Source organism: Crassostrea angulata, chromosome 8, assembly GCF_025612915.1.
Source record: "Crassostrea angulata isolate pt1a10 chromosome 8, ASM2561291v2, whole genome shotgun sequence".
NCBI classification, from domain to species: Eukaryota; Metazoa; Mollusca; class Bivalvia; order Ostreida; family Ostreidae; genus Magallana; species Magallana angulata.
This window is the reverse complement of record NC_069118.1, coordinates 22,106,642-22,134,194: the sequence shown is the minus strand read 5'-3', so window position 1 is coordinate 22,134,194 and position 27,553 is coordinate 22,106,642. Positions and strand designations below refer to the sequence as shown.

The following is a 27,553-nucleotide window of genomic DNA, read 5'->3' as shown; positions in this document are numbered from 1 at the left end:
GCATGACTGACTCATTGGAAAGAAAAGTAGCCATGTTTCTTCTCTTCACAACCTTACATTAATTTCCTTTATGCATTCGAAAACATTCGTAATAATGTTAATTAGATTTGCATGTTTTAATTTGTGTTAATCAGCTAGTCTGGCCAACCAGCGCATTTTCATATTTGGTTCTCAGATGAAAGAAAGTGATGACTTCGGGCTAACGTCGTGATAAAAATATAGGATTTTGTGAAATCTTTTAAATCTTTAAAGTTGTTTTACGAAAAATTGGCCGAGAACACATATTGATTTTTTTTTATGAATTGATTCAAAATTATCTCTTCTGTTATTGTTTGAGTAAAATTGAGTTAGTGTAGATCGTTTAAAAGTTTGTAGCATAGTTTTGAATTGCGGTTTTCGACTAAAATATGCATTTTACTATATATTTCATTGAATTGGTGTTGCTTGATTTTATCAGCGACACTGTGTTTGAATCACTATAACATTATTACTACGCAGACGAATCTCAAATAAATTTTAGAAATAAATCTCTGAAACCTATCGATCACGCGGACAAAATTTCAGGGTAGGTTTTCTCGCAAGCAGTAAACCCGCGAGTTACCTTAAATATTTCATGACGTTTTACTGCTTTTCTGCACGTACGTGCATATTTCAATCATATTTTTTTTATATTTAGATGACTTTACACAAAATAAATTTCTGTTGAAAAAAAAATCCATTTTTTCTCTAGTTTTCAAATATATCAATTTTTTCATTTTACTCCATGTCTTTACATCATATCAACAGTTTTCTCTCAGCGCGCTTAAAAATGCGTCAAATGGTGCACTTGGCCGTGAAGGGGTTAATGCGCTTATACGTATCTAGAAAAATGCAAAAGTCTAGTTGGCCTTCTGTATAAATAATTAATTGTGTTTACCATGTGTATATTCGATTACCTTTCACATTGTTGCATATCTGCTCTTCGTTCGCCACTGGCATCCACAAGCCTCTTAATTCCGTCTCACTTTTAAAACTCTCTCCAGAACATGTACAGCATGCACGTCTTCGTCATTTAGCTGGTCAATGTATTTGTTATATATATATATATATATATTTTACAAAAAGCAAGGTTTGCTTTGTGTCACTGAAATCATGCAATTACATTCGCTGTTTCTTTAAACACCATGGCTTAGGAATAGTTGATTTAAAGAGAAAAAACCCAAACAATCAAGAACTGAAAATAAATTTTAAAATAAAATATGCCACCTTATAATGAATTGTTTTTGTCCAATATAAATTATAATATTTTTGCAATTTTTTTTCTGTTTCCATTAACCATTCTTAAATTCGATCCACTGTTTCTGAGCTTGTTAAATCAATGTTTAACGAGGTAAATGTAGCACATGCAGACGAATTTTTAACAAATGAAAAACCCAACCGATACTATGGCTTTTAATTTGCTCATGCGCAATACTGCAATAGGAAGGGCATTGTTGGATATTTTATTTCACAACTGTTTTTGATTATTCTTTTATGTGTACTTGCTTGCTTGAACAAGACGTTACAAATCGAAAGTACCTGGATATAAATTAGATATGTTTAATTCCATACGAGGGAGTTGTCCATATCAGAACTGGACATCTGTTGCGAGGGAACGATGTCCCAATCCTGATCACTTTCATTGTTTGAATGACGAGTATGGAAGAATTGGATGGGTTTGCAGCCAGCCAATATGGGTGGAGAAGGGTGTGTTATGTTAAAAATCATTAATTTCATGTAAAATCGATTGCTGCAGTTTTTTTTAACTGAATAATTTGTTAACGTTTAAGCATTCAGTTTAAAAAATGATTGCATTTTTAAACTTACAGTATAAGCGACAGATATATTAATTCAAAATGTTTTAAGAATATTGTAAGAATATTTAACTCTCATTAAGTTGAAGTCTTTTGTAAAATATTTTCTCGTTCGGTATTTTTATGTCCGTAATTTAATACACCTGCTGGTATTTTGATCGAATTGCCTAGTAATGTGTTGCTCCATTGTTGTTGATAGTCCATGGAAAGATTGATGGAGTTATTCAAAACAAGTGCACATTTTTTACGTTCATTGATAAAGTCTGGACATGATGCAGGTGAAACAAAATTGAGTTCGGGTGTAAAATTTGCTTAAAATAATATTTTTACATACGCAATGTTATAATACAACGTATTTTTAAGACTTTGCTTAAGAAAAATTAAATAACTTAAAATGTTACAAATATTTGATAGGTGATGGCTTTTTGGTATAGACTATTTATGGATATTACGTTTTATTTGTAGGTAAATGCCCTTTTTTCAACATTGGTGCTAAGGACATGCATTTCAGGGCTTGTTTTCAAACCAGATGCCCGCAAAAAACGTATCGATCCAATGACATTAGTGTCGGTATGTACATATTGCCCTGATATTGATTTCCGTTTACTTTTTTGCTACTTCACGTAGTTCAGTACTTGGCACAAAATGAGGGGTCAATCGGTGAAAGTCTGGTTTTACTTTAATTATAAATATGCTTCTAACAATGCATATTTAGAACACATATGCAAGGGCTGTTTAAAAATAAATCGAGGATAATCGTATTTTCGTCATTTCAAATTGGATTTATATGCATATTGCATACAGAAATATCTGTCGTAAAATTCCAAAATCAAACAAGAATGGTTTTGAATGTTTTCCTTAAATCAAACTTAACTTGTACTCCACAATAGGATTGTGGAAAGTACGTAGGGCCAATATTATACACCGAATTGTCTACGGATTTTTCCGTTTTCCCGATTACAAAAAATAGCGCACAGCAGTTTTGACTCGTCAGCAGAGGATGCTTAGTTATTTTTTCATGGCACCTGATCTTACCACTGACTTCTGTAGATGTCCGTGTTTGTTCTGCACCTGTTTTACATTTTTCTGATGATATAATAAGAAAGTTGTTATTTGGCTGTAACAGCAATAAATAAGTACAAGTCGTCATCTTTACCGTCTCAGGAAATTACAACTGTAACATAGGTGTGTAGTTAATGCACGTTAATAAATAAAGTGACAATTTAACTCTACATTCATGTTCCACAATACGGTTTGAATTGCGAATGATAAAAAGAAAAAAAACCCACAAAAAATTAGAATCATGTATACATTGTGAGAGTGTGCCCCGTTAGCAGAAGTATAAATTGTATGCTCAACTAAGACCCTAGCTCACTTGCTCATTCACAACTACCAAATCTGTGCTCTCCGCTACAAAATGCAAGTGCATTGCAACCACAAAGTAAAAGTAAAATAACTTGTACCACCGCTTAGCCTTTGGAAATGTAATACAACAAACAAAAAATGTATTTTTCTTAAGAATTACCATCTAAGAAACTGAAAGATTCTATAGAGGATAAATAATCCAACACTGACTGTTATTTTTAAGATATATGATATAAGTAATATAGACATAAGGTGACCAGTAGTCTCCGTAATGATATGCTTAATTATACGTGACGTTTTAAAAGTAACACAAAATCCTCCTTATTAAAATATCAAAGACGACCTCCTTTACCTTACTCTGTATACGTAGGTCTAGCCTCTAGCAAGATGAAGTCTCCCTTCCCCTCCCCAACACGTTTTACTGATACTGTCAGAGTGTCTCCAAGGGGGCATAGCCTATATATATATATACATGAATTAGTAATAAATTACACCAGGTGACATCTCATCTCCTTAAAAATACTTTCTACCTGGCACAAAAGCAACTTTGTCAACGTAACACTCTTGCTGATATATGAAGACTAGCACATTGTCAACCACCCATCCCCTTTGACGACAAAAAATAGGGGAACATGTTTACCGTTTTTGCTTGTCAATAATATCAGAGTCTGAGCTTTTGTTTTCAGTAGATTAGTGTTATAATTCTTTCTAACCTATTGTCTCCTTATAACTTATGCAACCTCTGGTATCCCAAATGATGTACAATATAAAGTGAACTCTAGTTTTCATATTCATTAACATCTTTTTATGACATTTATTCCCTCTAACATTTTTTGTTCTTCCTAATAAACAATGTAAATATGTTTAAATAAATGTTTGAAAATAAATGTCTACAACCAATCAATCGAAATATAAAAACTATGAAATTAAAACACGCTAAGTTATGCATTATTATCCATTTGCATGCATATTTAATAAGTGTAATGAAAATTCCTTTGATTATGTATATAGGACAATCAGGGTCAATCAAATATATTCAATCATAAGCTATTCCTTGGGTTTGGTTAACTTTCTCAAACGTTTTGATGACCCTGCGATGAGTCAGCAGAATTGACGAAGGGTATAAATAGGAAGCGCGTCTGCGCATATTTGTTAGTCTGCTGATAGACGCAGAGGAGAAAAGACCTCATTCAGAGAGCAGATATACAGCGAGAATAGTAGGTACCCCAAAATACTGCGGGTGGATCATTTGAAACATGAGAGTATATCATATAGTACGGGAGCATAGACTCAGAAATAAATAAGTTCGGACTAGATTCAAAACAGGGTCTGAAACGGTGGTCTGAAACAGTGGTTTCAGACCAAGTGTTGCACAAGGATAGCTGAAAGAAATTTATACGGTATAAATCAGTTAGAATCATCGTGTTTGATTTAATTTGATGAAAAGTGTTTAAAAGTTGATTTTACTCCAATCATTTAGACACGTAGGAAACGTTTAGGGGAAATAATTATCCGTGGTGTGACCCAAATTACACATTACATATATTCGGTGGCAGCGGTGCCATTCTCAAACTGAAGCAGTATCTGACAGATATATCAACTGTGGGATTTATGGAAAACAACATATTAATTAGAGTTCAGTCATCAAACTGCAAACATATTTAACCTTCCTGGGTTCTGTGTTATACCTTTACGTAAGTTATCTGATCCCTTATCAGTGGTCGAGGAGATCGGTCGCGGCTGCACTGCCTACAAATGTAGAGGTCAGAGATTATCTAAAAACAAAATATACTTGTTATACCCGCTCTTTCTAAAGAAAGTTCGGGTATATTGTTGTTACCCTGTTCCGTCCGTCCGTCCATCCGTCCGTCTGTCACGTTTTATTTTCTCAAAATTTGGGGTATCATGTTGTTTTGTAAAAAGGTTTCAAAAATTCACTGTTAGTCCTGGGGGTCAAATAATTGGTAAAAAATGACGTTTTTTTCCACAAAAAAACTTCTTCCTCGAACTCCTCTTACATTTTCAACGGTAGACAAATCATCTCTTGGAATATGTTTTAGGGTATCCTATAGATGCGCAATAAGGTTTCGGAATTTTTAATTTTGTCCTGCGGGTCATTTCGTAGCTCAAAAATGACGCTTTAAAAAAAAAACTGGTTTCAAAAATATCATTTTTTGTTATCAGTAGCCAAATGATCTTCTAGAATATGATTGGGGGTGTCATATTGAAGTGTGATCAGGTTTCAGAATTTTTTTGTTTATTAAGGGGATCAGTGGGCAACAAAAAATGACGTTTTATTGCAAAAAAGTATGGTTCCCAGAACTCCTCTTACAACTTTTGGAGTAGCTCCGTCATCTCTTGGGATATAATTGAGGCTGTCCTATAGATGTGCAATATGGTTTTAAAAATTTAAATTTCATCCAGGGAGTCAAATAGTTGCAGAAAATTGACGTTTATCACTAAAAAAAAAACCCATAGATCCTAGAACTCCTCTTATGATTTAATGGATAGACACATCATATCTTGGGATATGATAGGGACTGTCCTATAGATGTGCAGTAAGGTTTTAAAAATTTAAATTTCATCCAGGGAGTCAAATAGTAGCAGAAAATTGACGTTTATCACTAAAAAAAAACATATATATATGATTTAGGGGTCATGATTATAACAGTTTCTGAGATATATGGTAATTCAAATTCCTGGGGGGTGGAGATGACCCCAGGGGTCAGATCAAATAAACCCTATATATTGCCAGTCAATATACGATTATGAAAACCCTATATTATTATCTTTGTCCGTTTTCAAGTTACCATTTACAATAGAGTCTACTATTCTTCCTACAAGGTTCAATGTTAGACCCCACACTGTTTTGACCCCCCCCCCCCCCGAAAAGTGGTTGTCTAACCCAAAATGAGAAACACAACTAGATATGCAGGCCTATCATATCCTAGAGTTTTGTACAATTCTGTTCAGCCATCTCTGAGAAACAAGTTCAAAGCGAGAAAAAAAGGCGAAGAATAATAATACATGTATTAAAAACCGTACAAAAACAATAAGTCTCTAAATTTCATTCGGGAAACTTAATAATAAAGATTAAATAGAGATAGGATCATCAAACATCAATAATCTAAAGATAATTGACAATTTCTGATTCTAAGGGGTCATAATAACCCTGACCCCTTAGGGTCATGACTTACATGCCATAATGATCTGATGCTCCATGACCTGAGGAATAATATCTTTAGATTAAGGTGGGGATCTCAATGGTTTTTATGATATTTGATAATTTCAGGAAGGGCACTTGGGATCATGACCTACATACCATCTGAAATGCCTTGAACAAAGAGACAATAATATAATATGTACATGATATATGATTTAATTTAAGAACCCAGATATAGATCAATCATCTATGTTTTGTAATACTTCCTATGTATATATACATGTATTAGTTTGTGTTTTGTTCTATACCATTCATGTTCATGACTGTAGTATGGCTTATAGTTTTATTTTACATTAAAAATTGTCAAATATATCGGGATGACTTGGAACCCCCACCCCCAAACAAACTCAAATATAAACTCCCCCCCCCCCTTAATTGTCGAATGATCTATTAAAATCAAAATATAATTTGGGTGTCTAAAAACTTTAATAAACTGGTAAAAAATGTTATTCTTAAAAAAAAAATACAATACACCTTGCATACTTGACAAATGATCTATTGAGATATGATCATATTTCTACCTTGGGATCAATAACTAATATTCATTGACAAGTTAAAATTAATAACAATAAAAGATTCAAATTATAAATGTTTATACTCCACATCCACCCCCGACCCACCCCCATCTAACCTGGTTCTAAAGATTCAGTCTTCTTAATACATTCTCACATGTGTACAGTAGCAAATTTTAAATTATTTCTTGATTGCTTTTTCTCTCCTGATGCACATTAACATTTTGGAAATTGCTTAATTCAATTTTTAAGATTTATAAACAAAATGTTATATGCATGTGTATTCGCCTATTTTGGGCAATTGTAAAATCTCCGAAACAAAGCAGTGTCATCATTAGGCTAGGAATTACCTACATGGATCAAACACTACATATGAATAAGACAAAATACTTTATTATTTCTAGTTCTTGAATGTCAGAGTGTCTCCAAGGGGGCATAACCTATATATATACAATTTGGTGCGTAATGACACAAAGAGCAAGAATAAATCATACGGTTTAGGGATGAGGATCTCAAAAGTTAACAAAATATACAGTGTATCATCATTTCCTATTTCATAAGTGGGGGGGGGGGGGGGGGTTAAAGACAACACCTGGGGGTCATTAATGTGCTTTACACCATATTTTCCTGTTTCGTGGGGTCAGATCGAACAGTCCCATAAGGTCATGACCTACATTGTATTTGATGCATTATAATACATTAAGAAAGAAATACTCCGTCCTTCCTATTATAACTCATATGAAAATGATAAGTGTCTACACTTACTTACATGTAATACACAAATTTAATACGAATTTTTTTATACAGGGTCAATATGGGGTCAACTAAATAGTGTAAGTCTGACAAATAAAAAAAATAACTTTTGCAATTAAAATGGCAGAAACTTTACAAATGCAATAGGATAGGTAACAATGATAAGCTTATTTAAATATTAAAAGATGATGATACAGTATGCTGTCAAAGGGAGATCACAGTTAGAAAGTGAAAGTAAAACTTATGTGTGCTGGCATCTCATTATGCTACTGCTACTACATGTATTATACTCACCTATATTGGTCAAAATCATAATGATGATCTAATCAATGCACAATAATGAAACCATCTAATCGAAGAGCTGGGTAAAACTAGTACCCGCTTATGAGACCTGTATTGTATACATAACTTCAGACAAATATCAGTTATTTGTAACATGCATGTATTTTTATGACCTATTCTTCAAAACCCTTATTAGGTAAATAACAGCTTTAAGGTGGTGCAGGACACCTGCATATTGTGATGTATACTTCCTTAATTGAGATAAACAATAAAGTATAGATATTAATTAAATATTTACCCCCAAAATAATGTTACCTAATATTGAAGCGCAATGGGTTAGAGCGTTTACGTGTCTGTAAGAGCATTGGGGTTCAAGGTGTATTTTTGGTAATTTTACTATTGATATAAATGAATTTTCATTGGGGGGGGGGGGTCTCGACCCCTCACTCCAACCCCTTCTATAAATATGTGCACACGATGATGTAAATGTAGGCACACAGAAGCAAATTTAAAACCGGCAACCGCCACGGGGAGGGGCATAATTTAATTTTTAATTTTGTTATTAATAATTATATAGACCATTATACTTTCTATGACATGAAATGTTAAGATTATTGATTAACTGAAAATTAACCGTAACCAGTTCAACCTCAAATTGCGCATAAAGTGCTGTCCACTTGTATTATCATATGGGAAGGGATATCATCCTTCAGTTATGAAAATTATAATTTTTAAATGTATTACAGAAGCTTGTGGCCTTCATTTTTAATTAAAGTGGTACAAAACAGTGTTATTTAGGGGCAAACACTTGGTGCGGGTATTACTGTCTAATGACAGCATCTAGTTTGAGTTTATATACAAGAACTGTTTTAATGTTATGTTCTAAATGTTTATTCATCTTCAATTTATTTAATTAAACATTAGAATGTAAATTTAGAAGTCGTTCTGAAAATTGATAAAAGCGATATTATTCCAAATCAGAAACATCGTCAGACATAAATAAATGGTGAATTTTTAAGTCTAAAATGTTCTGAATACTATACTTATAATGTTTTAGATAAACAACGAAAAACCAAAAAGATTAAACCTTAAAATGATGATCACATCTCGCCCATAGCCAAGGAGATCCCGCGCGAGTGGACAAGTGATCTGTGGTAGCTTCGTGTTCTTCTACATGTACTCTTACACACGTGCATGTTTATTGATATTTTTCACGATCCAAACTATTTGTTTATTCGAGATTTTGACCGGTACATGTAAGATTGACTTGTGTTTCAACATAAGATTTTTTTATTTACCCCACGAATATTTCCGCTAAATACTGCTGAGAGGTTTTACAGATATCGTAGAAAGGAGTTGACGTTTTCATAGGTTTGCACTGAATTAAGAGAGAGAGAGAGAGAGAGAGAGAGAGAGAGAGAGAGAGAGAGAGAGAGAGAGACAGACAGGCAGAGAGAGAGACACACACAGAGAGAGACAGAGCTCAAAATTGGAAGCATTATTTAGCATTATTTAGTAGAATTTAGAAAATGAAGCACTCCCCAAGCGTTCAATGCAGGATAAAAAAAATCAAATATCGAATTAACATATATATGCGGAAGAGGCTGACACGATAAACGAATTCTCTGGAATTGAGGGATTCAGTGATTATTTTAAGAATGTTCACATGAGTTTTTAAACAAGTTTTGTTTAGATTTTATCGGTTACATGATCACAGTGCAAGGGCTTTATTTTTTCAAAATGTGGCAAAAATCAATTTTTGGCGACTACTTAACATGTAAATTTTACTCCTCAATATGTGTCACTTTCCCACCCGTGTCTTTATTCGGTCAGTCTATGCTAATTCAATCCGCTCCACGTGCGACCGAAAATCTCGTATTGCTTCAGCGCACATAGCTCAGAACATTGCCTCCGGGCTACAGATCAGCAATTGTTATATAATTGAGTGACATTTGGAAAGGTGTTTTCACTGCAGTGGTCAAACAATAAGTATCTAAATATTCGATATCAATCATCGTCACATTAAAGGTGCGATATCGTAATCTCAGAATGTGGCTAAAAAATTAACCTGTTGAACACGCTTAACTATAGTAATGATCTGAATAAAATATATATTATCGGAGACATAAATAACTTAGTTAATTATGTCTTTGATATTTTAAGTTAAAAATTTTAAATAAAATTTGTTCTCAATATTAAAAGTAATGATATACGACTACATTCTGCAATGATAGGAAATCATCAGAGTACTGCAAGTGTCGACAGTTTCTTATTTCTTTAAAAGACCATATTGATTTGCAGACTATAATATAGCGACTTTTTTGCCTCCCAAAAATGTATGCACTTAATTGCGATAAACATGTGTTCTTGGTGAATATACTTTAGTTATTGTTACATGCACATTGATAAAATAAATCATTGAAGTTGTGTAGTATGAGGTTGTAATGCAAATTAATTGACTTTAAACTCAGCTGAATATTTTATTTTAAATCTGGCTTGTCAAACTGGGAGATTGTTAAGTTGTAGCTTGTTAACTCTGTCTAGAAAGTCTAGAACAGAAGAAATAAAGTCTTTATGGCTTTTCGCTACATCTTCTAATTGATGTGTACGAGTACATAAAGCTGTTTTAGATTTTGTTTCACTATATAAAAAAGTGTTGTTTTTCTTATAGAAAATTCTATAGATCTATAGAAACCAAAATTTCCCATAAGTTAACATTTAGAAAATTGATTTTTGGGGCATTATCATATTGATAATCCAGTCCCATTAAAACCATTTTCCTTTTCCTTACACTCTTCAGAGTCTGATAGACCTGTATCAATAACAGATCATCTTGGCCTCCACATTTGCATACAATCTTAATATACTTCTACTTACCGAAGATGATTACCTTTATCTGTTTAATGAGTGGTGCAACTTTTCAATACTTAGTCTAGAGGTTACATAGAAAACAGGCATGAATTAATCTGTTTGTCTTCATTTGAAGAGTTCCAATCAATTTTCTAAAGCTCTAATTAATAAGAAAAAATAATCGTGTGAAGATGACCTTTTATCAATACAGGGTCTGTCTTCTAGTGGATGACTTTTAATGAATCTCCATATTGTAAAATGACACTATAGTCTGTCCCAAGATATTTATGCAGCACATTTGGACGATTTTTATTAAAAATACACATACCTGTGAAAGAAGTGCAGTTGAAATAGTTGAAAGGGATATTTTCCAAGATAATTTCATTTACACATTATCATCTTTCACTCGGAAAAATTCACAGGAACGAAAACAGATTGCTTACGGAGATTTATAATGGGGAATGTTTACATCTTTTCTCCATTCGGAATACACTCGGAATACATCGCACAATTTTTCAACGTTATCATCCGGGCTTGCTGCAATACAAAATCTCCGTAGACATCACATTTTTTAGCATTGTATTGAAACCGGATAAGCTAACAGGGGCGTTTCGACTGAGAAATCTTGGAAATTTTTCATACTTTTGAATGAACATCGTTTGAATCCTGAGGTATTTATAAATATCAAGCAATTAAGCCAAATGTGAATCCAAAATATCTTGGGACAGAGTATAGGCAGCTGTTATGTGACTTTTGTTTCCGTATTGATTAACAAAATGATTTCGACATTGATTTAGGACGGAAGGTGACCCCTGGTCTCCTTATAGATATAGAAAGAAGGAAGTAGATTTACAGTCTTATCTTAAATTGTACAAGAGTTCCATAAGTGCTCAATGATACACTCATTTTGGAGAACTATTGTCCAGTAACCCCATGTACAAGTTGAGCGTACGTTTTATCCTTCTGCGCCCTATTAGCATCCAAAATATGAAATATCATGTACACGATAAAGCTGGAGTCGAGGCAGTAAAACCAAATTATTTCTGGCGGTGTTGGGGTCAATAAAAATAAATACTGGTAATACTTACATAATTTCAACATATCTGTATAATTCTTTGATCAAATTACCCTAAAACTTGAAAATTGGCCGGATTTAAAAATAAGCCGGTTTTGAAAATGAGCCACTAATTTTTTGCACTGAAAATTACTAGAAAATAATCCTGTTATGAAACTAGGCCAGTAATGACAATGCCAGTCCGGAAAAAAATAGACAATAGTAAAGTCTTATGTTTAGTATAATATGCTGGACCAAAAAAAAAAACAACGCTGTTACTATGCACTATACGCATCTCCAAAGAGACGATTTTTTTTCAAAAGTCATCGACATGCATAATGTTTTCAATTCGTTTAAAAGTAATAACGTGCGTTTAAGAATTTAAAACCAAAACAGTAAGCAATGGTAATTATTTAATTGATAGTCAATCTAATTGTTTGAATATTGTAAAATAAGCATTGTGAAGAAACGTCTGTATATATCATTTATCGTCAGTATCAAGTCGTACAAATGATCGGTCTATTTTTAAAGTCTCTATGCAAACCAACTACGGCATGACAGGACATAAAGTAAAAAATATTTTAATTAAATCATAATTGTTGCTTATCCTCTATACTCATAAAAACTTTGAAGTCCGACAGGACTGTTAGTGAGTGAGTGAGTGCATGCTTCTGACACCGGAAATTGTTAACATTGAATACGCCATGAGTCAACACGTGGCTGTTTACGTAATCATTTGTTTAGATCCCAGGAACGGTGGTCAGAGTGCATAAATATTCTGATGCATGAAATAAAATTAAATTAAAACACTTTACTACTTTTACGGTGTTTATCTGGATATACCATTTTTTGAGCAGGCTTATTGTTCACAATCGATTTATTACAATTTATATTGTTTTGATAATAAGCTGTCATTACGGTGATTATGTCATCATCTCATCGTTTATTGGAATTTTGCATTGATATTACATGTAAGTCGCGATTTGAAAATAAGACGGTTTTGAAGAAAACCACCACTTTCTTACCAAAAGTTAAAATAAGCCGCGGCCAATTTCTAAGTTTTTAAGGTATTTATCGACATCAATAGTACATGTAAGAGCAGTGTTAAACAAGTTGGTTTTTGACCCCCCCAAAAAAGATGAGAAAACTAGAGCGGAACGAGGGGGTCTTCCGTTACAGCTTCAAGAGTCAAGAAAGGATTGTCAATCAGTCTTCATAAAACCATCTCCCTTCTCCTTACACTTGTCAGTATCTTACATATATTGATAGGAGGTCTTTTCACACTACCTTAACTTCTGATCAATCAGGGCTTTAAAAAATCAATTTGAACTCTTGAAAATTAGTTCATGCGTATTTTCTATGTATTAATGTAGCCCCCATGGCCAGACTGCAGAGTATTGAAGAGTTAGATCTCTAGTAAAACAGATAAAGGCATGTCTGTGATAAGTTGGGGATATATTTAGACAAGAAAAGTATTGACTGCGACTTCAAAACACTATTACGCACATGGAGCTATTCCCTATAAGCAAAATGAAAGCAGGTATGCATGTCTTCATGTGAAGCTTTTAACTCTCATATTACGCAATATCCAAACAATACTATATTACAATTAGATTGTTTCGATAATGAAGAACAACTTTTCCAGCGACATCATTTTCGTAGCATGTATCGTTTTTTAATTATACAGCAAAGAATTTCCGGGCGCCTAGACCCCTTAATTAAGGAGCCAGCCCTTTTTTCTGGCCTTAAATGAAAGCCCCTTAATTTATAAACAACTTTTGTTCTATATGCATTTAGAAAATATTTCAAACTAAAAAGGTACGAAGCAAAAACATGAGTAAAAATTAGCAATTTTTAAAAACATAGATTTCGATTGTATAGTTCGAGTGGTACAATTGAAAAAAAAAATAAAATACAAAAATCAGAAGACAATATTCAAAGTGTCAATTTTAAAAATTTCTAACTTTGGATTATTTGCTACGGACCATTTTGGAGCCTTTGACTGGAAACGAATGTCGCTAAAAAAATTTAAAAAGGGAAATAACTCGAAACCCGGAAGTTACGATTTCTCATCTTTTTGTGACTTAAAAAGTACATCTAACTTACAATACACCCTAAAAAATTTGAATGAAATAAGATGACAAACAAAAAAGTTATTAAGGTTTAAAAAACGTCTAGAAGAAGAATAACAATAATGAAGAATTACAATCATTACCAGATAAAATAATGCGTCATATTAATTAAGAATTAAAAGGGGGGTCTTTTAGTATTATAAAAAGCAGGTAATGGTTCTTGAATCACAACACAGAGACGTAAAAATGGACAAAAAGTTAGTTATACTCAAGCGGAGAAGCTTGTTGTTAATGCAGAATCAACATCTTTTTGTAATATGACTATCACACACATACCTTATAAAACAACTGCAACAATTTTAAACACAGTTTTTATTTTAATTTAGGTTCTCGATTTTTTAGCTAAATTGCTACAAAGAAACGTGTTGAGCATGTGCATCCGAAAAACTGTTCTTTTATATGAGTATGTTAATTATAAGGCTATTGGGGGGGGGGGGGTGTAAGGTAATAAATTCCGAAGTTTATATTCGTCTTTCTAGAAATGCTTATCTAAAAAAAATGGCCTTGTAGTTTTCAAGGTGTAAAATTGTTAACAGACGACGCACGACGACGAACAAATACCAACAGAGTTCCTAAGGTGATCTTGAACAGTAATTGTACCACTCATATGCACATCTCTTCTCATGAATCTCAGTGGTCTTGTAAGTGTAATTGTCATACAAAACATTTTTAAAATTTTGTTCTTTTTTACTTTGTTAGAATATGCTTGCAGATACATGACGGACAGAGAAAGGTAGGAGCGTTCTTTAAGACATTTTAAGTTTTTAATTATATATGCTTGCATTTTTGTCGATAAACGAAATTTTGCAAATTGGTAATCCAATCTCATAGATAATTCTAATATGATATTTACACGTATATGATGATAAATATGCACTTGCACGACTCAGAATTAAATTGATGTACATTTATATAACAACAAGGAGATAAAATGAACATTGTCATTGTCAAAAGCAACGCATGTGAAATAATCACATAATATATTTTTTAATTCTTTATCTCAGTTCTACTATGTCCTTCACAACTAAGTTCCCTGAGACGAACAAAATCAACATTGGTATGGTCGTCAGTTTACCTTTGTTGACACTGGTTATAATCATTATGGCTGGTATTCTGATTTATAAATGTAAGTATGATAAAAATATAAACGTATTAAACTGAAAAGGTATTAAATGTATTACGACCGCATTTGTACCTAACAAACGAATGGTCCGATATTTTTTTTTTATTATGAGAGCATTTGAATGTGTTTTCAAATAAGAATACTCGACCTTGGATTTTCAAAATGTTGCTTATTGTCAAATAAACTGCACACCTTAAATTTTACACCGACGTTAATGGGCAGCGCGTGTGTTATAAATGTATTATTATTTAGTATTACGTAATTTGACTTCATACAAATCTCTTTATTAATATATGCAAAAATTGTCTTTATTAAAATTTGAAATAATTTATCACTCAAGCTGGCATTTTTACAATATTAGAATAGCTTTCATTCTATTAAAGGACATGGTCACGATTCTATTTTTACTGTTTTTATTATTTACAATGCTTTAGGAATGCATTTCTAAAGAGAGTCAGACTTTAAGTTTTAAGCAAGATAAAGAGCTTACAAATCTGTGTCATGTAAACAAGCCTTGTGCCCTGTTTATGTTTTCAAAGGTTTAATATACCAATAAAAAATCTTTTTCAAACAGATTTTTCTATCTCCGTATTCATTTTAATCATAGATAAACAGTTCCCAACGTTTTACATATTCATTTTAGGTCTGGAATTGGAATTTTCGCTTTAACATTCAAAATGTAAACAAAAGCTTTGTTTACATGGCAGAGACTTGTAAGCTTTGTAACTCGCCTGTTACTCAACAAATGACACTCTAATTTTGGTTGCCTATAAAGAATGCCCAACTGAAGCATTGTAAATATTAAAATCGGGAAATAGTTTTTGGTTAAAATCGTGACCATGCCCCTTTTAAGGGAAACTAGCTTTTTTAAAAAAAGAAGTTCAAAATTTAAAAATGCAGGCTTCATATCTGTTTTTAGTCATGTTGGTTTGGTTCATTTCACTTTTATTCTTACCTACCCATACAATATATATCTAGTTGAAACAAATAAAACAAAATCACTATCCCTTTATATATATTGAATACTTTAACATTTATTACCAAGCTTTATCCATAAATGATGATACACTGATTTATTGTATTTTCGGAATAATTAGTAAGTCTTTGTTATTGTTTGCTAATTACATTTGTATGTTTACACTTATTAACTTAAAAAGTAATTTCATTTCAACCTTTTGCCAAATATGACTATTTTTATTTTTTAATAAAGGTTTTTTTTTCGACTGAAACTAGCACTTGAAATTTCATAACAATATATAGGTCGCCGACAATCGCAAAACAGTGTTACTCAACAAAAAGAGTCAATCAAACTTATGCAAGGCCCTGCTTCTGAAACACTAAATGCAGTCAAAGAACTATCTAATTCGTTTGATAAAGCTAAACACTATCTTTTCCGGAAAAGAATGGTAGTGATTACCGGAGTTCAGGGATCTGGTAAAACATTTCTAGCGAAATCTTTAGCCAATGTTCTGCAAAATGATGGGGAAATCCTGGAAAGTAATTGGATGTGCAATCTCAATCAGCTACACCAGGAATTAAGAGGAAAAGCGGATATCATTATTATCGATAACATATTCTTTGAGTTGCAATCGTATGAGAAGTTTAAAGAAACATTTGATGCTCTTGATCAGTTTTTAAATTCGGTTGGGGAACCGTATCTTATTATCACTATTCCATCATATACATGGGCGAATCATTGCTATGAATTTGACTCCAAGTTTTATAAAGTGCATGTAGATTTAGACAAAAGAGAGGAGAGTGAGAAATTAAGTATCTTACAATCTCTCAAGACGCAATATGATTTATCTAGCGAACAATTGAAGAAACTATATGAACTGCAAAATGACTTACTGGTAACATCCTTGGATGACCTTGGTTTTCCTGCTTTGGTTTCATGGATGTGCAAACAACGTAGTGTGGAAAAATTTGAAAAATGTCTTTATAATCCACTCCAAACGATAAGAGATGACATATCCTCGTTAAAAAAAAGCAGAACAGAAGATGTAGGAAAGTTTTTGGCATTATCATATATGTGTCTTAAAGATGGAAAAATAGATGTTCAAAATGTTGACCAAAACATATTTAGTTTTTTCAAGAAAAAGTATGCTCCTCAATTCCAGGACAACGACTTAGCGAAATACTGTGAAGGCATGGTTGGTTATTATCTGTCGACTGGCGTAGACGGCTGGTATGAATTTGATTTAAATGTCATAGACAAAATCGTGTTTGATAGTTTGGTAGAAGATACACGTTATAGGAAATCGGTTAAAGTCAATTGCAAAGATGATTACTTTCAATATATAACTGAAGAAAATACTACTTGCCCTTGTGATGAGGATACAAAGTACACGGATATTGTTTCATTAGTTTAGAAAATGATCTGACTGTCAATGATCAAATGAAAACAACCATTTAAAAATTATAATTTTCTTTCTTATGTCATTATGTCTAGCTAACTATCTACCATTATTCTTAGATATGTCTCGTCGATATTAAGACAGAAACAACACTCACATATCTGAATATTTTCTTGCACAAAAATGATAACTGATATTCTGACAAGTATAATTACAAATTGTACACTCCTAATGCATTTATAATAACATTTGCGAATACTTAATGTTTTGGTAAAAAATGACGACCGCCTTCAAAGAGTACGTTTGGTATATATGTACTGTAAGCCAACTATTATTCGCGATGCATTTATTTCGCGATTTACCTGAGATAAAGGGGTTTGCTGTGACTGATTTTCGCGACCAAGCCTTATCCACTCCTTTTTAGCTCACCTGAACCGAAGGTTCAAGTGAGCTTTTCTGATCACCCGTTGTCCGTCGTCCGTCCGTCCGTCCGTCCGTCTGTCTGTCTGTCAGTCCGTCTGTAAACTTTTCACATTTTCAACTTCTTCTCAAAAACCACTGGGCCAAATTTAACCAAATTTGGTACAAAGCATCCTTATGGAAAGGGGGTTATAAATTGTAAAATTAAAGGTCACAGCCCTTTTCAAAAGGGAGATAATTGCGAAACAGTAAGTATAGGGTGCATGTCTTTAAAAATCTTCTTCTCAAGAACCACTGCACCAGAAATGCCAATATTTACACAAAAACTTGTATATATAGTGAAGATTCTAAATTGTAAAAATCGTGACTCTCGGACCAAAACTGGGGCCCCAGGCGGGGTTCAAAGTTTAACATAGAAATACATAGGAAAATGTTTTAAAAATCTTCTTCTCAAGAACCACTGCACCAGAAATGCCAATATTTACACAAAAACTTGTATATATAGTGAAGATTCTAAATTGTAAAAATCGTGACCCTCGGACCAAAACTGGGGCCCCAGGCGGGGTTCAAAGTTTAACATTAAAATACATAGGAAAATTTTAAAAAAATCTTCTTCTCAAGAACCACTGCACCAGAAATGCCAATATTTACACATAAGCTTGTATACATAGTGAAGATTCTAAATTGTAAAAATCGTGACCCTCAGACCAAAACTGGGGCCTCAGGCGGGGTTCAAATTTAACATAGATATACCTTAGGAAAATGTTTAAAAAATCTTCTTCTCAAGAACCACTGCACCAGAAATGCCAATATTTACACAAAAGCGTGTATGTATAATGAAGATTCTAAATTGTAGAAATCGTGACCCTCAAATCAAAACTGCAGCCCCAGGCGGGGTTCAAAGTTTAACATAGAACTACATATGAAAAATGTTTAAAAATTTTCTTCTCAAAAACCACTTCACCAAAAATGCCAATACATACACAAACGGTTGTATATTTAGTGAAGATTGTAAAAATCGTGACCCCTGAACAAAAAGTGGCGCCCCAGTAGGGGTTTAGATTTTAACATATATAGGAAAATGTTTTAAAATCTTCTTCTCAAGAACTATAGTGCAACTGTTTGGGATATTACTATGCATACATGTACATCCTTAAATAATGTAGATTCAAAAAATTGTAACTCCCGAACAATTGATGGGCACCAAGAGGGGTTCAAAATTTAAACATTTTAAAAAACATAAAGGAAAAGTTTAAAAATTTTCTTCTCAAGAACTACAATGTTTTAGTTTGTGGAATTTCTATGCCTTCGCTCATGTAGATTCCTAATTGGTAAAATCGTGACCCCCGGACCAATACTGGGGCCCCAAGATGGGGTCAAAGTTTATTATAGAAATATAATGGTAACGTTAAAATATCTTCTTCTCGAGAACTACAATGCCTCAATTTGTGAGATTACTATCATGCATACAACCTTGGATAATGAAGGTTCGACAGTTTTAAAATAGTGACCCCTGGACTAATACTAGGGACCCAAGATGGGTTTAAAGTTAAATGTAGAAGTACCGGTATATATGGAAAATGTTTAAAAATCTTCTTTTCGAGAACTACAATGCATCAATTTGTCAGATAACTACGTAAGCACCCTCAAATAGTGTAGATTCGAAATTATAAAAGCTGTGACCTCAATCTAATACTGGGGCCCCAAGAGGTGTTTAAAGTTTAGCATAGAAATTTAGAGGGAAAATGTTGAAAAATCTTTTTCTAGGGAACTATAATGCTTCAGCTTGTGAGATAACTATGCAAGCATCCTTAAATAATGTAGATTCCAAATAATTAAAACTTTAGCCCTGGACTAATACTGTAGCCCCAAGAGGGGTTCAAAGTTTAACATAGAAAGATATATTGAAAATGTTTTTAAAAAGTTTTTTTTGAGAACTATAATGCTACAGTTTGTGAGATTATTATGCAAGGATCCTCAAATTGTGTAAACTCTAATGTAGTGGAACCAAGAGTTATCTTTCTTGATGTTCATTCCTATGTTACTGTTTATGTTGTTCAAGCCAACCATAAACCTCGGACCATAACTGGGTCCCCAGAAAGGGGTTCAATGTTTAAAATAGAAAAAGCATATGCTACGAAATGTAATGTTACAAGGAACTGCTGTTCAGGTGAGCGATGTGGCCCATGGGCCTCTTGTTTTAATTACAAATACAGCAATAATATAATATACGCAACAATGAGGTTGTCGCGAACCTCGTACATTAATGTTATTCGACTAGATCTATTAAAGATTCTATCAAAGATTTAATTTCTTTTGGAACGGCTAAATTGAACCAATTGGAATGTAAAAATGTCTTACGTACTAGTTATATTATAAAAAGTGAGATAATACCCAGTTTTAATTGTCATAAAGAGTTTTTCACCAGTAAGAAATTTACTCTTTTAATTACACATAAATCTCTATAATCTTTATAACAAGGATTTGGTTAATGTTAGTTAGGTACAGTATACCGTTTAAACGTTTACACGTGAATTATTGTTTGGAGCGAGTAGAAAATTTCGCAAGCGAATCCAGTTAAACTATTTTTTAATAAGATACTAGCTCGTTATTTTTTTTTTTTTTATAAAAAGCATTGTTACAACAAGATCACTATTTTGCGATAACAAATTTAATCCAGAAGTTCAACATTATTCGTTTTGCTTAAATAGCCGTTTTGGATTAAAATGTTCATCACGTACTACATTGCGTTTTTTTTCATCTCAAGAAACAGAAATGAATTTCGACATAATGTTTATTCATTTGATATTAATATTGTTTTTCAAATTATTGGTGCGTTTAAATTGAAGACATCATCAAAGACAATACACTATATGTCATAGGTTAAACCTTTACAGACATCACCATTTGTGTCCAGATTTTTTTTATCGGTTTAATATGCTAATATATGTAACTGTTGATTGTATAGTGTTGTCAACAAATTATAAAACAATAAAAAATTGTGTTACACGTCTTTTTTGTTTATTCTTTTCTCGCATTTTAAAAATCGATTGATGAGCACACATAGTGATAGTGCTATAATTAATAAACGTTTGTTCCATTTTAATTGTACCACGATACTGGAAAAAAAATAGCAAACCTTTATCGAATTGGTGTAAGTGGAATAGTATATTATCATATTTAAAACAGGAATTATACTTCTAGGGCTTGTAGAATAATAGTTTGCCAAAGACTTAATTTCAGACTTATTACCGTAACGACAAAAATGGAGAAAATTTCATATACGGCCATTGCTTCTAAGAAATCAAAGTACTGAAAGACGGGGTCTTGAAAGTTTGAATATGTAATTGTCCTGGATTTCCTCGATTATGCTTCCAAAATTTATGAGTTTGAATTTGTTCTTACAATCTATGTTAATTCGGCTTTTTTGCAATTTTCTCATACTTTGTCAAAATTTTACTCAATCCCGGCCTTCATATTGTAGAAAATTGACACAACGGTATATTATGTAAATTAAGACCCCAAGGAAAAATTTTAAAAATGACTACTAACTGGGAAAATCAAACAATTATATCAAAGTAGATAATTTTAATCATTAGATTTATTCAATTTTGGGATCCAAGGGAAAATCCACAAGTCGGACGGCATCCGTAATAAAAGTTTTATGAAAATTTAACCCCGAAAACTCTAAAACTACTGAATTAACAAACAAAGTGAACATTTGTATACCGATAACAAACACAGGCACCTGACGTTAGAAATATTTTTTTTACAATAAGATTTCAGGAATAACAATAAAAAGATTTGTCACGGTTGCTATTTTGATTTTTAAGACCGACTTATCTGACACGATCTTCTTCATTTGCAAATGGTAATGCATTACTTTACTCATGTAATGGTAATGTAATGCATTACTTCAAGAAAATTAAGTAATAGTAATAATATTTTAATGCCCTAATTCATGAAGTAATGGTAATGTAATGCATTATTTTACAATGTAATTCACCCCAAGCCTGATTCCAACTAAGCCGGAAAACATGAACATTAACATTTAACTTGGTTCTTCAATCGATAAGATTGTATACTGTATATGATGTTTAAAATTTAACTTCAGTTTAAATTACTAAATAGCCAAAGAACGAGAAGGCGAATTCAGACTTGTTTTTATTTTCTATGTACAAAATTCCATTAGAGACGAACAGCAGTCTTACGAGTAGACTCAATTCATGTGTTCTACGCGTGCCTTCCGGTTTGAGACTTCGGCTGACAGTAAACCAAAAGACGGGGTCACGTGACCCCGTCTAAAAAGGGGCCTGCTTGTTAACGTCTTACTGGATTGTCATATTAAGTATACATGTTTAGTATCCGTTTTCAAGATGAATTTGTTAAAATCTTTTTACATCATTATACTTTTGTTAAACTGTTTGGAAGTTGAAATATTTTTTTTTATGTTGAAGCTTGTTTTGGGATAGCAAAACTATTCAACATGGTATAAACTGTGATATTTACCCGTTAATGCTATCACTCAAATTTTAACCAACTTCTGAAGTTTGACTTGTTACCAAGTCCCCCCCCCCCCCCCCACCCCCGAATTTTTTTTCACACATTTAATTTTCAAAATGAAATAAAATACACCAGGTGGGTCACAGTGGGAATGAGAATCCAAAATGTATTCTATATTACTACTTCTGGTACCCCTGATTTTGAAACAATTGTCGTTCATGTCCTAAATAGGTCTGCAGAAAATTCGGTTTCAGGTTTATTTCTTATAAGGACAAACCCGATTTCTTCTTGATGTCATTCCCACTGTGACCCACCATTTGGGTAAATACATACACGCTCCGGCGAAGCTCTAATCGATAATGAATACGTGAGATTTGTGAAACTAGATAGAACAGAAGAATAATGACCGCATTGAATAATGACCGGGGGTCATTTTTCGACGCTGAAATTTGTATTTTAATGTATTTTTGAAGTAAAACGGAGAAAATTGTTTTGACTGTGAACATTAAGAGCTTAAAATTTGATAGACTGATCTTTAATTGATCGTAAGACGTCATTATGAAGCTACATATAACGTTTGGAATCACAGTCATGTTGTAAATTTTACACAAACCCAGCAAATTCAAAGCTTTTAAAGCCACTTACTTGCAATTTTTACTCTTCATTTTACATGTAAATCAAGTCATGTTGCTTTTGGATTCAATTCAATATTATAATCCTTTTTTAGCAATAAGTAGTTGTTTATTTAATAGGACTTGAACTGGATTTAAAAAGATGTTTATTTGTTTATTTTTCTTTAGTTCATTCTTACATACATAGGATATCTCTTGCATAATAAATGTGGTTAGATTAATCTTTATCTAAAGTAATCTAATAGAAAAACAACTTGTTTGGCATGTCCCTTTTTTAGGTCTCGTGTAAATTTTATCAATATAAGTTGGCATTTGAAATGACTTTTAAATTTAAGTAGTTTCCCTTTGAAATGACGTTACTTTGTTGTGTCTGCAGCAGAATAAAAATGGCGGCGTCGAGATTTGCGAAAACTTCTGCCGCAAAAAAAGAGAGAAAACGTTTTAAATTAAATAGCAGCAAAACATTGAAAGCAAATAAAAGTGCAGCGACGAATTTTAAAGACTAGACCACTAATCCCAAATGAAAGGTGAAAAGAAGAATTTTGAAAAAGTTCGAATTCTTCAAATTTGACGAGATATAACTATAGGCTACTTTTACATGGATTCGTGTAGTTAATAACTTGTTCTTACGGTCCTCGGGAACACATAACCCTTTGTTTGCTACTGACTGACTGCACCTGTCCTAAAACAAATATTGAAAAAAAAAAAGAGTAAGTTAGAGTAAAGGCCCTGTCACACCAAGCTGCGTCTCCAAGGCGTGTTCATGGCGTTGTAAAATTTATGGAATCGCCGTAGGATCGCAAGGAAAATTCAGAAAAAATGTAAAGTTTTATTTTAAAGTTTTACAAGTGGAGATGTCACGGCGTCCTAACGGCGACCGAGGCGTTCTTACGGAGCTCCCACGGCGTGTAACTGCGTTTCCACGGAGTTCTACATGGCGATTAACTGAGTCTCCGCCGAGCGATCATGACGTATTATATGAGTTTTTACCGCGCGTCCACGGCGTGCTCTGCGCGCAGACTGCGTGCACAAGACTTTCTTTACTTCTTGGTAGGTTAATATTAATTTGTACAATTGTATTGGAAACAAACAAGAATTGACAACTAGTAAATAAATGAATAAATAATTGTTTTGATTTTATGAAAAGGTACATTGTGATTGAAACATGACTACTTCTAAACAATTTGTGAAGGACTAAGACAAAACTCTTAGTAGTCAGTGGGCATGTTCCCGAAAGTATCATAAGATTCGTCTTAAGACATGTCATAAGACATATCTTAAGACGAATCTTATGACCAATCTGAGACATATCTTAGGATGTTTCTCGAAGCTATCTCAGATGTGTCCTAATTTGAGACATCTTAATTTCAGTTTGTATGTATCCCTACAAGAAAAACAGTTAAAAACGATGATACAAAATACTGTTCTATACTTTGGAATGTATTTTTTCAATCAGAAAATATAATTTGGGTACATATATCATAAATAGAGTAAATAAAATCGTCTTAATAAAGTATTTATATTTACACATAAGTAATATATAAACTGTGCAGTGTGTTGAGCATTTGGTCGTTATTGATTTACGGTATAAGCGTTGTAACGAAGCGGGGGAGGGGGTGTTAAAAGAATAATACATGTACACACACACACACACATACACATATATATATATATATATATATATATATATATATATATATATATATATATATATATATATATATATATATATATATATATATATATATATAACTCCTGTGTGTCTATTTCAACTTTACAAAAACTCCCGAACTTCATATTCTTCCCCATCCCTTTCCCACTCGATCTTGTTAGAGAGAGAGAGAGAGAGAGAGAGAGAGAGAGAGATTTCTTGTGAAACATTCACTACATTATTGTTCTTTTGGATTTTTTATCTGCCTTTAATCCAATAAATGTTTACTAAGTGATTGTCTTCAATATTATGGAATTTTAACATGTAAATAAATACTTTAGGAAAAGCTCATGTATGTAAATGAATGGTTCACACAGCATTCAACATACACTTGTAAAAGCACGTGTACCTTGTTCATGTTTTTATATGATCAGCCAATGATATTGGTAATTGGTTTTAATTCGCGCCAGTCTTAAATTATCCGTGCGTCCACTTCTGTCCAGTGCCTATTCATTACATTATACATGTTAAGCCAGTGAACCATGGCCATGTCATCAAGAAAAAGAAACCCTAAAAAAAAACTAACCCTTTCTGAGGCTGAAATTCAAATCATTCTCAAAAAAGTGGAGAAATGCAAAGGAGTCTTGTTTTCGAAACTTTCGACGGTAACGACAAACAACACAAAAAAGCGAGTATGGGAGGCAATTTGCCATTTTTACTAGTTAAGACACCTGTTAGGATGTCTTAAAGTTAAGATATTTTTTAAGACATTTCCTAAAATAGGACGGCTTCAAGAAATTGACTTAGGACTAAGACGTGTCCTAAGTGATGTCTGAGACATATCTTAGTCTTAAGAGAGCTTCGTGAACATGCCCACAGGTCTACAAAAAAGATCCGTTATTAGTTGTTTGAAAACATAGAAAAGATGTGAAAACATCAGAACCAAATGGCATGAATTCCATCTACGTCCATTGATAGGTCTTGGAATATTAGCAAATGCTACATTTTACATAGTCATCTACATCTAATTTGATAATTATTACATCGCTTGCTATTGTACAACAGCCATTGTTCGAGTTTTCGTGGTCTTAATGACAACGCACTAGATACGCCGTGGGAGCGCAGCAACATCTCTGTGGGGTTGCTGTGTGAACGCAGCCAAATGAAAAACAACTTGTTCAAACGCAGTGGATGCGCAGTGAGAGCGTGATAGAGACGCAGTGAGATCCCAAAGGACTCCGTGAGGTCTCCGTGCAAGCGCAATTGACTTATCAATGCGTCTACACTGCGATTAGCTGCGTTCCTTGAGCGCGCCGATGGAGCTCTCGTGGCGCTGTTGTAGATCTTACGGTGCTGCCACGGCGACCTCACTACGCTTCTAAGACGTGTTTTATATCAGAACACAGAGCCACGGCGCGTACTTTGCGCATGTTCAAAGTGCGCGCCGTCGCATGGCGTTCTAAAGTAGGAGACTCTACTGCGTTTACCTTGGCGTTTTACATTATTTAAGGACGCAGCGGGATCGCCGTGAGGACACAGCTCCGGTGCAATGTGACAGGGGTTTAAGTAAACGCAATTGCTGTTAATGTATATGTGTAAGTTGGATAGAAAAAAATACTCAACTCCTCTATGTAAGGAATATAAGTCTGACGTCATTTCGACAGCTCGTGATTTTGTTAAGTTGTGAAGGTTTCAATTGATCGAAAAACTCTTCAGAACTGGATCGTGTGGATTTAAGCCCTGTCAGTTTCTGTGAAGCTACGAATAACAGTCTGTTTTCTTACATATATATTTAAACAATAAAATGCTTTCTGATGTGCTTCATGCAGGTATGAAGGTACATGTAGCAAGCACCGCAGAAAATCGTATTTCTTCTGTAATAACGCAAATAAAGCACCAAAGGAGGATTTTATTGTTTATATTTACATCTATATTTATTTAATTTGATTCATTTATTCCATAAAAAGTGAGTACGTAAGTTATTATTAGGAACAGACACTTGTTCCTATACATGTATGCGGTGGTACATGTAACATGTACCATATGCATGGAAACTAAAGCTTCACGATAGTGTGTGGTCAGGCAGTTCATGTCTATTTATTCCGTGCTTTCTATGTAGCTTCAGTTCTGATAGATCAATAAATATTCGACGCAAAGCCAAAAGCAAAATTACAAAGAAGACATTAATTAACGATGCACCAAAATATTTATTATAGCTATTTGAATCAAAGTTAACGTTTTAATGGCTACATAATGCTTATAAAAGCCGTTTTATCAGTAAAATGAATAATCATTTTTTTACGGCGACATCTAGGAAATCATGCATGTATGATTTACAATCGATCATTGCACGAAATACAGGAAATATACTTGTAAATATATAATGTTGAATGGTTATGCGTTTAGTATATTCATATAAATATCATTCGGGGGCGACAGTTAAAGGCCTCGCCATTTTTACTGTTTCGCAAAATGTAACATATAAAAAATACAATTTGAAGTTTCTATGCATTTTAAAATCGTCTTAATTTCTTTGACATTAATGCGTCTGTCGTATTGACACACACAATTGTCTGCTATGCGTAAAGGTTCATTAGAGTTATCGATGAACCATTATTTTTAGTTATATGTTATTCTTTATGTGCATCACCGCTTCCTCCAGAATATCGATACATGTTAATAACGTCAATACATCTTGTGTAATATTTTGTGTTTCCTTCGACGTAAATGGGTGGATTTGACAATCCCATCCCGGAAATTAAACAATGTTTTTGCTTCTTTTAGTTTTTCAAGCGCATGCTTGCTTATTAAGATGCCACTCAAGTCACCTGAATTCCACAAATCAAGTTTGTCTATATTTGTCA

At 33.3% G+C, this 27,553-nt stretch overlaps 1 protein-coding gene across 1 annotated transcript; it reads left to right on the top strand.

The window, feature by feature from the left end:
* The first annotated feature begins 1,574 nt into the window (after positions 1-1,574).
* LOC128160787 (uncharacterized) lies at positions 1,575-17,498 on the top strand. The gene is made up of 5 exons (XM_052824116.1): positions 1,575-1,725; positions 2,298-2,402; positions 14,703-14,736; positions 15,008-15,129; positions 16,387-17,498. The coding sequence occupies exons 1-5, from the start codon at positions 1,575-1,577 to the stop codon at positions 17,496-17,498; spliced, it is 1,524 nt and encodes a 507-aa protein (XP_052680076.1).
* The last annotated feature ends 10,055 nt before the right edge of the window (positions 17,499-27,553 follow it).